Source organism: Chiloscyllium plagiosum, chromosome 7 (assembly GCF_004010195.1).
Source record: "Chiloscyllium plagiosum isolate BGI_BamShark_2017 chromosome 7, ASM401019v2, whole genome shotgun sequence".
Classification (NCBI taxonomy): domain Eukaryota; kingdom Metazoa; phylum Chordata; class Chondrichthyes; order Orectolobiformes; family Hemiscylliidae; genus Chiloscyllium; species Chiloscyllium plagiosum.
Genome location: NC_057716.1, coordinates 47,869,151 through 47,885,784, shown reverse-complemented (window position 1 = coordinate 47,885,784; position 16,634 = coordinate 47,869,151). Strand labels below are relative to the sequence as shown.

Sequence of the window (16,634 nt, the reverse complement as noted above, 5' to 3'; positions counted from 1 at the left end):
TGGGAGAGGGGCGTCGGAAATGTGATAGGTGGAAAGAGGTCAAGGTGAGGGTGATAGGTCAGACTGGGGTGGGGGCGGAGAGGTCAGGAAGAAGATTGCAGGTTAGGAAGGCGGTGCTGAATTTGATGGATTTGACTGAGACAAGGTGGGGGGAGGGGAAATGAGGAAACTGGTGAAATCAGAGCTCATCCCTTGTGGTTGGAGGGTTCCTAGGCGGAAGATTATTAGCTCTGATGACCCTCTAATAGTTTCCACGTTACTGACATTAGATTGAGTCATCTGTAATTACCAGATTGATTCCTTGCTTTTCAGATTATAAATAAATTGTTTCCTTTCTTAAACTAATTCTTATTTTGTTGTGCATTAAAAACCTTGTATCTTACCTGATCTTTCCCATCCTGACTGATGAGCTCAATCTTTGTCATTCCTAACTAATTAATAATTTATTTACTTCTGTGTGTAAATTTGGATAACTTCAAAAAGCTGTAATAGCATATTACTTATTTTCTATCACATTTAACTTACATTTCACCAGTGCTAAATATTGTGTACTTAAACTCTTAGCTGCTGTTCCCTAGTTTCCTCTAGATGTCTACTGCTTATAGTGCACAACATGTTATGGCATTTTATTTTCTCTCTCAAAAGTCAAAAGTTTTAAATTATTATTGGAATGTTTATTAGAATTTATTTATTAGAACACAACCCAGACCTTCAAAATGTATCAGAGCCGATGAATTGTCGGTTGAATTTCAATCACGATTATAATTTAGGAATATGTAGCAACCAACTTGTTCAGTGAATTTCCAATCAGCAATGAGATATAGGACATAGAACAATACAATGCAGAACAGGCCCTTTGGCCCTCAATGTTGCGCTGAACTGTGAACTAATCTAAGCCCATCCCCTTGCAATATCCCATCATCATCATCATCCATGTGCTTATCCAAGGTATTGTTTAAATGTCCCTAATGTGGCTAAGTTAGCCACATTGACAGGCAGGGCATTCCACACCCTTACCACTCTGAGTAAAATAAAGAACCTTCCTCTGACATCTGTCTTAATATGTAGCTAATTAAACTGTTTTGGTGATGCTAATTGTGGGAGTTGGCAACCAAGTCAAGAGAATGATGTTACCTTTCATTGAATATTGCCATGGAATCTTTTTGTACCTAATTCACAGGGAATTCTGACTCTTGAGGGAGCATCAAAGCCAAAAACAGCACTTTCCAAACAGTGCACAGTCCCTCAGTCCTGCACTTGAGTGTTCTCAAAAACTATACACTCATGTCCTGGAGTGAAACATGAATGTATAATCTCCTGACTCTGGCAATACCACTGAGCTTGGATACCACTGGGTCAAGCACATCCAAGTCACTGGTTAATTTGACTTGGGTAATTTCGCAACCTTCCTCAATACGCATAACACATGGCCCTTGTAATTCACACAGTTATGTTATAGCTGTTAGAATTTGTGCATATTCCCTTTAAAACTGGTTATCTTAAAAAGTAGAGTTGTCTGAATACCATGTATTTGTATTAAATTTTACTCAAAAGGAATTTAGTGGACCATTCAGCTAGGGGCGGTGTTGCAGTGGACTTGACTGTTTTACCACCAGCATGCTCATCTATCCTCTCACTCCAGTTCCCCTTGACCCCATTCGATTCAAATTGCCCGAAACACTTACGTAAAATTAAGCTTGACCTCAGTCCTCACAAATCCACTCTGTTAGCTAAAATAGGAAGGCATGTCATTACTTGAATGGCTGTAAATTGAGAGGGGAGGATGTTCAACAAGACCTGGGTGGCCTCATGCACCACTCATTGAAAGTAACCATGAGGTGCAGCAGGCAGCAAAGAAGGCAAACTAATACGTTGACCTGCATTCAAGTACAGGAACCAGGATGTCTTGGTGCAATTGTACAGGAATTGGTGAGGCTACACCTAGAATAGTGTGCAGTTTGGTTTCCTTATCTGATGAAGATGTCCTTTCTTTGGAGGGAGTGCCATGAAGGTTTATTAAATTGATTCCTGGGATAGCAGGACTGATGTGAGGAGGCGTTGAGTCAATTAGGATTGTATTCACTGGAGTTAGAGGCAAGAGGGGGATCTCATAAAAATCTATAGAATTTTAACATGACTGAACAGGTTACAAGCAGGACGGTGTTCCTGATGGTGGGGTGAGTCCAGAACTAGGGATTACAGTTTAAGGATAAAGGGTGAGCCTTTCAGGACTGAGATGAGAAATTTCTTCACCCAGAGTGGTGAGCCTGTGGGATTGACAACCACAAAGTGGTTAAGATCAAACATTGTCTTTTCATCAAACACATAACCCTTGTGGCTAAAATGATCAAGGGATGGGTGATTAGGTCCGAGGGAGTGTTGCTGAACAAAGAGACCTCTGAATGCAGGTTCATTGTTCCTTGAAAGTGGAGTCTCAGGTAGATAGGATAGTGAAGAAGGCATTTTGTATGTTTTCCTTTATTGGTCAGTGCATTGAGTATAGGAATTGGGAGGTCATGTTGTGGCTGTACAGGACATTGGTGCAGTTCTGGTATCTTTCTTTACCCTGGTATCTCTGCTATTGGAAAGATGTTGTGAAACTTGAAAGGGTTCAGAAAAGATTTACAAAGATGTTGCCAAGATTGGAGGGTTTGAGCTATAGGGAGAGGCTGAATACACTGCAACTACTTCCTTTGGAGTGTTGGAAGCTGAGGGGTGACTTTATAAAATCATGAGGGGCATGGATAGGGTGAATAGCCAAGGCCTTTTCCCTGGGGTGGGGGGGGGGGGGGGTCCAAAACTGAGAGTATAGATTTAAGGTGAGCAAGAAAAGATTTAACAGGGACCTAAGGGGCAACTTTTTCACGTAGAGGGTGGTTTATTTGTGGAGTGAGCTGCCAGAGGAAGTGGTGGAGACTGGTACAATTACAGCATTTAAGTCATCTGGATGGGTACATGAGTAGAAAGGGTTTCGAGGGATACGGGCCAAATGCTAGCAAATGGGACTAGATTGATTTAGGACATCTTTGTCAGCATGGGTGAGTTGGACTGAAGGGTCCACTTCCATGCTGCACAGCTCTGACTCCATGCAGCCTAGTTTTGAGTGTGTGCCTGTATTTCTGTTGCATCTTCAAAATCTCACTTGTGTTGTGGGTTTATGTGAATGTCGTTCACACCACCAATATGTTGGTTGCTCTTGCAGATGTTGTTAAGCCACACTAATCCATTTTACAGGTTTTTTTTTTACTTAAGTCGTCATAATTTTGGAACTAATCTCATCCTAAATACTTATTACTGGGCATTTAGGAAATGGGAAGCTCTTGTTGATCATAACTATCAACAAGATCATCACTGTTAAAGCATTCTGAACCAAGTTTAACTTTGTGCGTGTTATCTATTTTAAATAGGGCAGTAGATCATTAAAAATAAGTATTCATAATCAAATAATACAATCGATAATTATATTCTAAGCATACTCATTGGGTAATCATTCATTGAGATGGCCAGTGCTGACCTTTTTATTGAAGTAATTTTCATAGTATTAGGTTGTGAAATGCTGTGAATCAGTAAAATGTGTCTGGCTTGAGATAAATTGCTACTTAGTTAGTAACTCTTTGACATATTTACTTGTAGTCTAAGTGTGTCAAATAAATACAAAAGGTTGAGAAATCTTGGTTTATATAATAATTCTAATGAATCTTCTTTTATCCTTCCAGTTGCAAAGAGTATAGAAATTTGAACTCCTTTTTTGCGCTGGTAATGGGACTGAGCAATGTAGCTGTTAGCCGTCTCTCTCAGACCTGGGAGGTAGGTCATTTTCGTCAACCATGTCAGCTAAGACCTTGTTTTTAATTAGGAACACTGCATATTTTGAATAATAATAAAGCTTTGAAATTGCAAGTACAATAGAATGCATTTTGGAACGTTTTCTAATACTGCATCTGTTTGAGTAGTTATCATATAAAGGAATAGAACTGCCAGCCATGACCACAGTCTTTGGCACCTCCATATCAAATTAAACCAATGTTGGACTGGGGTGGACAAGGTCAGAAATCACATGACATTAGGTTATTGTCCAACTGGTTTATTTGAAATCACAAGCTTTTGGAGGATACCTCATTCAGGGAATGTTTTGAATTTAGTTTAATATAGTTAGTAATGATAAAGCCCAAATCACTACTGGACCAAAGGGCTGCGCTCTCATTAGGGGAGTATACTGATGATGGTTTAATCTGAAGATCACTGTGCCTCAAAAGGAGGTTGACAAGAACTCCTGCTGAATTGAACCCAGCCAACTGGCCATCCAGCCAACTGAGCCAACAGGTCAACCCTTCACCCAGTGTCATTAGTAAACCTCAAGGAAATGAATGCAAACTCCTGCTATTGTGCAATGATTGAGACTGTCTGTGCAGTTACTGTGAGAGTTACAATGGAATGAAGAGTGGTAGTTACTCAGCTAACAGGACATGGCTGGCTCATATCTTTTGAAGGAGCAAGCAAGGGCCAAGATTCTCTCCTTGTAAGGGCTAGTGCATAGAATATTGGGCACCTCTCCACCTGTCCAGGCTCTCTCGGCCCTAAAGTAGGCTGTCATCTCCTGGAATGAGAAAGAGGGGTGAATTAAATGAGGTGAAAAGGGTTGTTAGTGTTGGTGCAGGTGGGAAATAGCTGGTGAAGTTTTCTGATTAAGTAAGTGGTGCAGGTGCCTAGTGGAGGATTAATGGTGTGGGAAGATTGGGAGGGGGTGCTAACGAGAGCGAGCGACGGAAGATGTTGCTGGAAATAGAGAGAGTAGCAGAGCATGAGCCCTGGTGTGAGGTGGGTGTAGTAGCAGAGAGAAGATCTTAGCACTTACTATGGCAGAGTGCAGGAGATCATTGACAACCCTCCTGCAGCACTGGACAATTTAGCATGGCCAATTCAGCTAACCTGCACATCTTTAGATTGGGAGAAAACTGGAGCATCTGGAGGAAACCCATGCAGACACTGGGACAATGTGCAAACTCCACACAGTGTGGAGTTCAATTCCACCCGAAGCTGGAATTGAACCCAGGTCTCTGGTGCTGTGAGGCAGCAGTGTTAACCATTGAGTCACCATGCTACCCATTATCTAGGATATCTGGTCAGCATGGACAAGTTGGGCTTAAGGGTCTGTTTCTGTGCTGTACGTCTCTATGATTCAATGACTGTAAATTAAGTCAAATCAAGCCAGTCATCGGGCTCTTCGCATTTAGTGTAAATGTGTCATTCTCCTTAACATTGGTATTCTTATGAATCTTCCTGATGAGTGAAGAGGAAAAGGTTCAACAAATGCCCTCCTTTCTCCCTCTTTCCCTCCCCCCCCCCCCCCCGTCCCCGCCCCCGTCCCCGCCCAGTGGTACTCAGGTTCTGTAAACCAAAATGTAATTTTGTTTCTTTTATAATCCTAAACTCCACTTATAAAGCACTATATACCTTTTACCCTCTTTCTTGATCGGCTCTGCCACCTTCAATAATCTGAAGACAAATATCCCCAGAGTAGCGAGTTTTGAGAAGATTAGTAGCTCAGGTTGAGGTTTTGGATGTAGGTTTGCTTGCTGAGCTGCAAGTTTCATTTCCAGATGTTTCGTTACCTTATTAGGTAACATCTTCAGTGGACCTCACGCGAAGCAATGCTGAAAATTCCTGCTTTCTACTTATATGTTTGGGTTTTTTTGGGTTGGTGATATTATTTCCTGTGGTGAAGTCACTTCCTGTTCCTTTTCTCAGTGGGTGGTAGATGGGGTCTAACTCTGTCTAACAAACCCACCAACACACTAAAACAGCAGCTAATGAACTTGAAAGACCCAATACAGACAATGAGCAAAACTAACGTCATTTACAAAATACCGTGCAAAGACTGTAACAAACACTACATTGGACAAACAGGCAGAAAACTAGCCACCAGGATACATGAACACCAACTAGCCACAAAAAGACATGACCCTCTCTCACTAGTATCCTCACATACAGATGAGGAAGGTCACCACTTCGACTGGGACAATACATCCATTCTAGGACAAGCCAAACAAAGACATGCACGAGAATTCCTGGAAGCATGGCATTCCAACCAGAACTCTATCAACAAACACATCGAGTTAGACCCCATCTACCACCCCCTGAGAAAAGGAATAGGAAGTAACTTCACCACAGGAAATGACATCACCAGCCCAAAGAAGTCTAAACATATAAATAGAAAGCAGAAAGTTTCAGCATTGCTTCACGTGAGGTCCACTGAAGATGTTACCTTGTAAGGTAATGAAACGTCTGGAAATGAACCTTCTCAGCTCAGCGAACAAACCTACATCCAAAATCCCCAGATTCTCTGTCCCACACCTGCTTTAGATTGTACACTAGGCTTCTCTCATTTCTTGTCATTTCTACCAAAATAAATTACAATACATATTTTTATTACATTTCATATTCTATGTGCCACTTATTTCATCAGCTTTTATTCTCTTGATATTTGTCATAATCTATTTCACAGTTCACAATGCATCCAAGCTTTGTGATAATTCTAAATGTTGAAATTGTGCCCTGTACTTCTAGATCTAAGTCATTAAGAAATATAAGAAAAGCAATGTTGTCAAAACCTATCATTTTCTTTCTGTTCAGGAGCCTCATTCCTGATGAAGGGTTTATGCCGAACTGCTGATTCTCCCGCTCCTTGGATGCTGCCTGACCGGCTGTGCTTTTCCAGACCCTGACTCATTTTGACCCTGATCACCAACATCTGCAGTCCTCACTTTCTCCTACATTCTTTCTACTCACCTCTACTGCTTCCTGTCACTCAACCAACTTTTATAACCATGTTACCACTGTCATTTAATTTCCTTGGCTTCAACTTTAGTGGCAAGCCTATTTTGCTCACTTCATCAAATGCATTTTAGAAGTCTGTATAGAACCCCCCCCCCCCCCCCCAATACCATTTTCTTCATCAATCCCTCTATTGCCTCCAAGAAAAAATGAAGTCAATTGAACATAGTTTACCTCAAATTGGTATTGGCTTTCTTTACTTCTTGATTTGTCCAAGTTCCTTTCAATTTTGTATTGTATCATCGCATTTTCAAATCTTCCTCCCTATCAAAGTTAAATTGAGTGGTCTGCAATCACTGGATTAATCCTTACTCCTTTATTTAAAGAAGAGCGCACCATTCGCAATTCTCTAGTCCTTTTGTGGGAAGCACCACCAAGAAGGTTTTGAAGTTTGTGGCTAGTGCTGTTATAAGTTTCCCCCTTTATTTCCCTCCTTAATCTTGGATGCACCCTGGTAATTTATCAACCTAAAAAACTGCCAACTCTTCTCCTAACTGTACTTCGATCAATTTTTAGTTCTTCAATATCTCAACTGTCTCTACTTCCAGTTTATACCAAGAGAATCTGCTTCCTTAATAAAGATGAATGCAAAGCATTAATTTAGTCTCTCACTCAAGTCCTCTGTCTGTGTGTAGTTTCCTGCCTTTTTGGTCTCTGTAAAATCATTTTATCATTATATGCTTTGGAAGACTTTTTTACGTATTCCTTTTACATTAGCTGCCATATATCACCTTCCTCACTTACTCTCTCTACTTTGATAGTACAGTTGAAAACCATACTGAATATACAATCTTGACTTTACCCAACCAACTCCTCTTTAATGGCCGTAATTAAGTTTTGCCTGCTAATCTTGTAACCCAATTCATCTGTGTCAGGTCCATTCTGAACCCACCGAAATTGATCTTCCTTCAAATAAGTCGACATACGTTGATTGGTCTTTGCCTTTTCAATAGCTGCTTTAGGCTGTACGATACCAAGATCACTATGCACATTTTTAATGGCTAATAGGAGAGAGGCCATTGTGGGAATTAAGGAAGATTCAGTCAGTTTGGTCCCAGGCATTATCATTCTGCCTAATAAAAGCTTGTTTTCTGTGGAGAGAGTTGTATCAAAAAATAAATCCTTTTATTAAATCCACATAATGATGCTTATTTTGTTCAACAAGTGAGATCAAGTAGATCTTTTGAACAGAAGTCACTAAAGGTAACACAAGATATATGTGTCCACAAGAGAAAAGTGTGCATGTGAAGTTTGCGTGAAACAAATCAAAGCAAATTGAATACCATATGATAAGACAATGAAATTGGTGTAAATAATATACCTTCCATAATTCATGTACAGCTAACTAGTAGTCACTTGATTGTTGGTTTTGCTATAGATCATATTCAGTTTGAAACACAAGCAAAGAAAGCATTTTGCATTCATATTCAGTTGAATAGATGTGACAATCTTCCCATACAGGTATATTTTTGTTTGTGAAAGTCAACAAGAATAGACTGTCACCATCATTGTAATATTATTGCTCCCTTCTTTATATTGTATGGTTATCCTCTCCCCTCTTGATTTCTTTTTTAGCCTCTGTAATACTTTGTTAATCGTAGAAAATGGGAATTGAAATGTGAGGATTAAGGGTAATTTGACACACTTTCACAGTTGCAGGCATGAATTTGAAAGAATTGATGCTCAACATGTCGATCATTGCAATAATTAAACTTAGAAGATACTTAATATTGAACACTATGGCAGGACAGGAGAGACTGTTATTCTCCTATTTTAGTCTAGACATAGATTTATAAGGAGCATCTAGAAAGAGGAATGAGTAGCAGCAAGGCTTTGAAAGAAGCAGCTGAATTACTGTTATGAGAAAGATTGTGTGGAAGAGGTAAATCTGAAACCGAGGAGACTAGACTGTGACTGGTGGGAGTAGGTGCATCAACTGAGCAGTAAACCCAGGACTGATACTCTTGGTAAATACATGGAATAAATTTAGGACAGGGTGAACAATTTAATTTAAATAGCTATTCTAGTTGTGGAATCCTGTGGTTTTATTTCTGAAATTGAGCTAAATGACACATTGTCTAATGTTGCCTTTTTTATTTCGTTGTCAGATAACCAAAAGCATGATCAAAGATTTTAGATAGCTCCTACTACCTGCCAAGAATCCTGAATCCCACCAATTGCAGCCCTTTCAATTCCTCATTGTGAGGCAAGCATTCACTTTCTATGCCATTAATTTCTTCTGAATTCTCTATTGAACCCTCCACACAATATAGGAGAAAGTAAGGAATGCAGATGCTGGAGATCAGAGTCAAAAGTGTGGTGCTGGAAAAGCACAGCAGGTCAGGCAGCATCCAAGAAGCAAGAGAGACAATGTTACGAGCAGAAACTCTTTTTCAGGAATGGGGGGGTGGGGCGCGTGGGTGACCTCAAGGGGACTGAGAGATAATTGGGAGGGGACTGGGCTGAGGGGAAAGTACCTACGAATGCAATAGGTTGATGAAGGTAGGGGGTGTTGGTGATAGTCCGGAGTGTGGTACTGGAAAAGCACAGCTGGTGATGCAGCATCCGAGGAGCAGGAGAATTGATGTTTCGGGCATACGCCCTTCATTAGGAGTGAGGCTTATGATGGGCTTATGCCCAAAATGTCGATTCTCCTGCTCCTTGGATGCTGTCTGACTGGTTCTGCTTTGCCAGCACTACACACAGGGCTCTGAACCCCAGCATCTGCAGTCCTCACTTTCTCTTAGGTGATGGTGATAGTGATAGATCGGAGTGGATAGGTGGGAAGGAAGATGGATAGGTATGACAGTTCAAGAGGGTGGTGCCGAGTTGGAGAGTTGGATCTGTGATAACGTGGGAGAGGAGAGATGAGGAAACTGGTAAAATAGACATTGATTCCGTATGGTTGGAAGGTCCTAAGCCAGAAGATGAGGCATTCTTCCTCCAGTCATCAGGTGGCTAGGATTTGGCAGTGGAGGAGGACCAGGACTTGCATGTCCTTGGCAGAATGGGAGGGGGAGTTGAAGTGGTCAGCCACAGGGTGATGGGATTGTTTAGTTCATGTGTCCCAGAGATGTTCTCTGAAACATTCCACAAGTTGGCATCCTGTCTCACCAATGTAGAGGAGACAACATTGAGAGCAAGGACACAGTAGATGAGGTGTTTTATGTGCAGGAAAATCTCTGCTGGATGTGGAAGGATCCTTTGGGGCCTTGGATGGAGTTGGGAGTTGTGACCACAGGTTTTAAACCTCTTGAGGTGGCAAGGGAAGGTGCCGGAGTGGAGGGTGGATTGGTGGGGAGCATGGACCTAACGAAGTCGCGGAGGGAATGGTCTCTGCGGAATGCTGAAAGGGGTGGGAAGGAGAATATGTCTCCGCATCTACAGACAATGTATTTGCCTTGTCATTTTAAGGTTCTTCTTGAAATTTATCTTTAAGACTCAACTCTTTGTCACCTATCCTAATTTATTATTTTGTAAAGAAAAACTGTCACTGGGTTAATCTGGCTCTGGGATGTTATTTGAAAATATTTACTATTTAACAGTCCCTATATAAATGCAAGTTGTTACTGAATCTAGTATTTCACATTTCACTTCAATAGTCTATAATTAATCAATCATTGCTGGGCTAAAGTCTTGGAATTCCCACTGAGACAATCGATAATAGTATAAAGATGGGGTCAGTTCCAATCTCAGTGCAACTCGGGATGTGGATTGATAATTTAACATTTCCAGAAGTTTTAATTAGCTACCCAATCACAAATGTAACTAATGATGTCTCGAATTTATAGCCTTTAGAAATTGACAGCTCAATACACCAACCCTCTGTGGCAGGGAAATACAACACTCAGGTGAATTCTGGGTCATAATCCCACATCCACATTGCATCTCTCCTGTAACTTGATAATTGAATGTAAATATCCTAATTTGCCAAATGAATATTTGGTGCCTGATTAGAGGCTCCAAGAGGCAGGAATCACCTTCCTCTCTCCAGTAGCAAAGGTGGGCAGCAGCCATGTTGGGGTTTGCCATTGTCTTGCCCACTGGAGAAGACAGTTTCTGGAAAGGCTATGGAGGCAAAATGAGCCAAACTAATGTTATGTGACAAATTTTTTCGATGTTCCTCATTGCTGTGGTAGTTGGTCTGCAAATTATTACCTAAGACATTTTATTTGAGCCTTGCAGCTAACCCAACAGTATCAACTGATGTACAGAAGACTGTTTAGGTTCACCAGAGGAAACAAAATTGGAAAGTACATTCTGACTGGCTTGTTAAGAAACTATTCATTGGTGGCAAGCACATTGTCGCTCCCTTTTCCCTATCAGTTCTTTGAAAACTCAAGTCTGCCTTTGAGGCATTTGGCTTATGAGGTGACCTCAAAGATATCTCTCCTCAGTGTCAACTATTGTAAGAACAGACTGATGGGCAGACGGGGTGGGGTAGCCCTGTTGGTAAGGGATGATATTCAGTACCTTGCACGGGGGGGACCTAGAATCAGAGGATGTAGAGTCAGTATGGATAGAGCTGAGAAATTCTAAGGGTAGGAAGACCTTCTTGGGAGTTATCTACAGGCCCCCAAACAGTAGTATGGATGTAAGGTGTAAGTTGAATCAGGAGCTGAAATTGGTCTGTCGCAAAGAAGTTACTACAGTTGTTATGGGGGATTTCAACATGCAGGTAGACTGGAAGAATCAGGATGGTATTGGACCTCGAGAAAGAGACTTTGTGGACTGCCTCAGAGATGGATTCTTAGAACAGCTGGTGCTGGAGCCTACCAGGGAGAAGGCAATTCTGGATCTAGTATTGTGCAACGAACCAGAATTGATCAGGGACCTCAAAGTGAAGGAGCCATTAGGAGGTAGTGACCATAATACAATAAGCTTCAATCTGCAATTTGAAAGGGGGAGGGTACAATCGGTAGTGACAATATTTCAGTTGAATAAAGGGAACAATGGAGCTATGAGGGAGGAGCTGGCCAAAGTTCAATGGTGCAATACCTTAGCAGGGATGATAGTGGAGGAACAAATGCAGATATTTCTGGGTATAATGCAGAAGATGCGGGATCAGTTCATTCCAAAAAGGAAGAAAGATCCTATGAGGAGGCATGATATAGATGATGGTATTAAAAGTAACATTAGCCAATTTGCTGATGATACAAAGCTTGGTGGCAGGGTGAAATATGATGAGGATGTTGGGAGATTACAGGGTGACCTGGACAGGCTAGGTGAGTGGACAGATGCATGGCAGATGCAGTTTAATGTGGATAAATGTATGGTTATCCACTTTGGTAGCAAGAACAGGAAGGCAGACTACTACCTCAATGGAATCGATTTATGTAAAGGGGCAGTACAGAGAGATATTGGTGTTCTTGTACACCAGTCAATGAAGGCAAATTTGCAGGTACAGCAGGTAGTGAAGAAGGCTAATAGCATGCTGGCCTTCATAACAAGAGGGATTGAGTATAGAAGCAAAGAGGTGCTTCTGCAGCTGTACAGGGCCCTGGTGAGACCGCACCTGGAATATTGTGTGCAGTTTTGGTCTCCAAATTTGAGGAAAGACATTCTAGCTATTGAGGGAGTGCAGCATGGGTTCACGAGGTCAATTCCTGGAATGGTAGGACTATCTTATGTTGAAAGATTGGAGCGACTGGGCTTGTATACCCTTGAGATTAGAAGACTGAGAGGGGATCCGATTGAGACGTATAAGATTATTAAAGGATTGGACACTCTGGAGGCAGGAAGCATGTTTCCACTGATGGGTGAGTCCCGAACCAGAGGACACAGCTTAAAAATAAGGGGTAGGCCATTTAGGACAGAAATGAGGAGAAACTTCTTCACCCAGAGAGTGGTGGCTGTGTGGAATGCTCTGCCCCAGAAGGCAGTGGAGGTCCAGACTCTGGATTCATTTAAGAAAGAGTTGGATAGAGCTCTCAAGGATCGTGGAATTAAGGGTATGGAGATACTGATTGAGGATGATCAGCCATGATCATAATGAATGGTGGTGCAGGCTCGAAGGGCAGAATGGCCTACTCCTGCACCTATTGTCTATTGTCCTCTTCGTGGCCCTTACAAAGTCTCAACATCCCTGGTTGGTCAGTCTCTCCAAACTTACCCCCCCCTTTCCAAATTCTGGGATTATATCACTGGATATATGTATCATATATTACCATCTATTCTGAATTGTGTCATGTTCAGTGTCCATAGCTTTCTATGGTTCAAGAGTTATCAGCTCTTCAAAGCTCATCACACAAATGCCTTTTAGGTTAACTACAAGTTCAAAATGATTTTTAGTTGAGAACTACTTGGCACAAATGTTTGCTTTATTTTTCCATGTAGAATAGATATTAAAGTATTTGAAAATGAGGTATCAAATGGATTTGACTCTAATACTGACTAGACCCACATTGTGAGTATTCTGGACATATTAAGAATTTGTTTTCCTTGATTATTAGTAAGTGGTGTATCTTAGACTATCTTTTTGTTCCTGCTGCAATTTCAAAGGATCCAAGGGTATCCCACAGAACAGTCTTTCATCAGTTACTACAATGGATTAAGGAATGGCACATTCAGCCTTTGAATGACTTTGACAATAGTGAGGTAGTTGGAGTCAGCATGGAAATAGACCCTTTCTGTCCATGCTGACCAGATATCCTAAATTAATCTAGTCCCATTTGCCAACATTTGGCCCACATCTGTCTAAACCCTTCCTATTCATGTACCCCTCCAGATGCCTTTTAGTCATAGAGATGTACAACATGGAAACAGACCCTTAAGTCCAACGTGTCCATGCTGACCAGATATCCCAACCTAATCTAGTCCCACCTGCCAGCACCTGCCCCATATCCTTCCAAACCCTTCCTATTCATATACCCATCCAGGTGTCTTTTAAATGTTGCAATTGTACTAGCCTCCACCAATTCCTCTGGCAGCTCACCCCATGCACTTACTACCCTCTGCATGAAAAAGTTGCCCCTTTAGGTCTCTCATTTCTTTCCCCTCTCACCCTTAAATCTCTGGTGCTAGACTCCCCTGAGAAAATATGGTGAGAATGGGAATGATGTTTTCTATGAAAAGGGAAGAGAAGTCCAGTTTTCCATATAAGCTCTGAAGCTATGCTGAACAAATAGATCTTGGTGTGCAGGTTCATAGTTCCTTGAAAGTAGAGTCACAGGATATTGAAGAAGGCATTTTGTATGCTTTCCTTTATTGGTCGGACCATTGAGTATAAGAATTGGAAGGTCAAGTTGCGGCTGTACAGGACATTGGTTACTCCACTTTTGGAATATTGCGTGCAATTCTGGTCTCCTTCCTATCAGACGGATATTGTGAAACTTGAAAGGATTTAGAAAAGATTTACAAGGATGTTGCCAGGGTTGAAGGATCTGAGCTATAGGGAGAGGCTGAACAGGCTGGGCTGTTTTTCCTGAAGCGTCGGAGACTGAGGGGTGACCTTGGAGGTTTACAAAATCACAAGGGGCATGGATAGGGTAAATAGGCAAAGTCTTTTCCCTGGGGTGGAGGAATCCAGAACTAGAGGGCATAGGTTTAGGGTGAGGGAAAAGATATAAAAGAGACCTAAGGGGCAACATTTCCATGCAGAGGGTGATGCATGTATGGAATGAGCTGCGAGCGGAAGTGGTGGAGGCTGGTACAATTACAGTATTTAAAAGTCATCTGGATGTGTATATGAATACGAAGGGTTTAGAGGGTTATGGGCCAAGTGCTAGCAAATGGGACTAATTAGGTAAGGATATCTGGTCAGTGTGGGCAAGTTAGACTGAAGGGACTATTTCCGTGCTGTACATCTCTGACTCTAATTGTACAAGGGCAGCAGCTTTCAACTAGTGTACCATGACCAGATGAGTAATGTGATGCAGAGTTTGCAGGAGCACTTTGTTTCATGGCATCTGACACATCGACTGCGTGGAGATTTGTCACTTGTGCATGCACAGTTTCTTCTCATAGGTTTTGGTCCTTTGTGTGCACAGTAGAGAGGTATGCCATTAAAACAGCTGGCAAACTGACCTGTCTGCCTGGGCACATTTCCATGCTAACACAAGTTTTAAAATGAGTACTTTTGGAGTATTTTCATTCTACACTTATCTAAATCTTCGATTCCAAGAGGAATTCGAAATTGCATCTTGACAAAATGGGCGATTCTTCTGCTAATTCAGTTGATGAAACATCTCAACCTAAAGGCAAAAAAAGTAAGAACTGTTCAGAGATTGGCCTCTGGATTTACATGAACAGGAGATGCTGCTTACCCCTTAGCTGAATGTCTTATCTGCAGGGAGAAGTTGGCAAACATTTTGATGGTACCAATGAAGTTAAGATGCCATTTACAGATGACACATCCATCTCAAAGACTTGCAGTACTTCAAGAGCTTGAGGAAATAAAACCTCAAGAAGAGACACTGTCTGTTGGGGTGTGTGCGCATGTATCAGATGAAGTTCAAGAGTCTAGTTGCCTGGTGGCTGAACTTGTCCCGAAATCATAGAAGTTTCAGGCAGATGCTGAAACCTAAACCGAGCCTTAGGAGATAATGCCACAGAAGAGATCAACAAAATTCCACTCTCGGATAGTCCAGTTATACAGCGAATTGACAATACATCAGTTGATATTAAGAAGATGCTGCAAGAGAAGTTAACTACTAATGTGAAAGTTGTTTTTTAAATTTGTATGAGCAGACATTGGTAAATGTTCAGTGTGGTGATGGGAACTCCATTCAGGAGAATTATTCCCTTTGTTAGGAGCTACTGAGTCATGTGACTGGTGAGTAAATATTTTGGGTAACATTCCTACTTGAGGGAAACCAAATTGTACGCAATGAAGGTGAAGTTTGGAGAGATGTCCTTTGTGTTTTGGGCTGAATGTGGTACATGAATATCTGACAGTCCTTGACCAAAAGCTGTACATTTGCTGTTTGCAACAACAAACCTCTGCACGCAGGTATTTTCGACATCAGTGTACATGAAAAACATCATGGCATGTCTGACTCATGTGGGACACACTTCAATTTTGCACCAATATCTTTCATTGCAATCCTGCTGCCAGGGCACTTTGCCTGCATGAACAGACACCTATGTCAGGCATCTGAACAGAAATGCATCTCAGGGCTCTTGGCTTGCTTTCTCGGCCCTCAGCTCATTGTGTTTGCTTGGACGCTCACACCATTTCTACTTTTCCTTGCCTTGCATTTTAGTACAGACAAAAAGCTAGGCGGCTTATGCTTTTTAGCAATGGTCAGTTAAGGAGGTGGACAGGTTATTTGATTAATTTATTGTCACAGGCATTTTGTTCCGAAATACAGTGCAAAGTGTTGTATCACCGTGCTCCAGCACCAACTTAAAATACAGAAAAATAAAACAAAACACAGAATATAAAGGCAGAAGAATAAAGAAATGTGTTCAGCTTTACAGTCCTTCTTGTTAAGTGCTCCACCATGAGCCATGGAGGGCAGGTACAATTTCCCTTTGCTGCATCACTACCACTTGGAACAAAAAGCACTGCTCTAGCGCTGTCTCGCCTTCACCGATGCCCTTGTCACTATCTGACCTTGCTGATGCTGTTGACCCTCTTACTCACCTCCCATTACTGCCTCCGTGAACCTGGGCTGGATACATCCACTGCTGGGAATCCAAACTCTCCTCTAACGTAGCAGACATGAGTCAGCACAGGACCACCTGGTCGATGCAGAAGCTACCAGGAACCTAAACACACTCCAGCACTGCTGCGAGTCCACACTGGGCCTAGACACTGAAGATCAAGCTCTTCAAGAGGTAGGTAAAATAAGATGATA

The 16,634-nt window shown here is 41.7% G+C and overlaps 1 protein-coding gene across 3 annotated transcripts in view; it reads left to right on the top strand.

The window, feature by feature from the left end:
• The window catches only part of rapgef4a (Rap guanine nucleotide exchange factor 4a), a 291,278-nt gene that overhangs the window by 266,199 nt on the left and 8,445 nt on the right, over positions 1–16,634 (top strand). For all 3 annotated transcript variants that reach the window (XM_043693617.1, XM_043693619.1, XM_043693618.1), the window contains one exon: positions 3,717–3,807. In XM_043693617.1, coding sequence (XP_043549552.1) covers positions 3,717–3,807 — 91 coding nt within the window. The remainder of the gene's footprint in view (positions 1–3,716; positions 3,808–16,634) is intronic.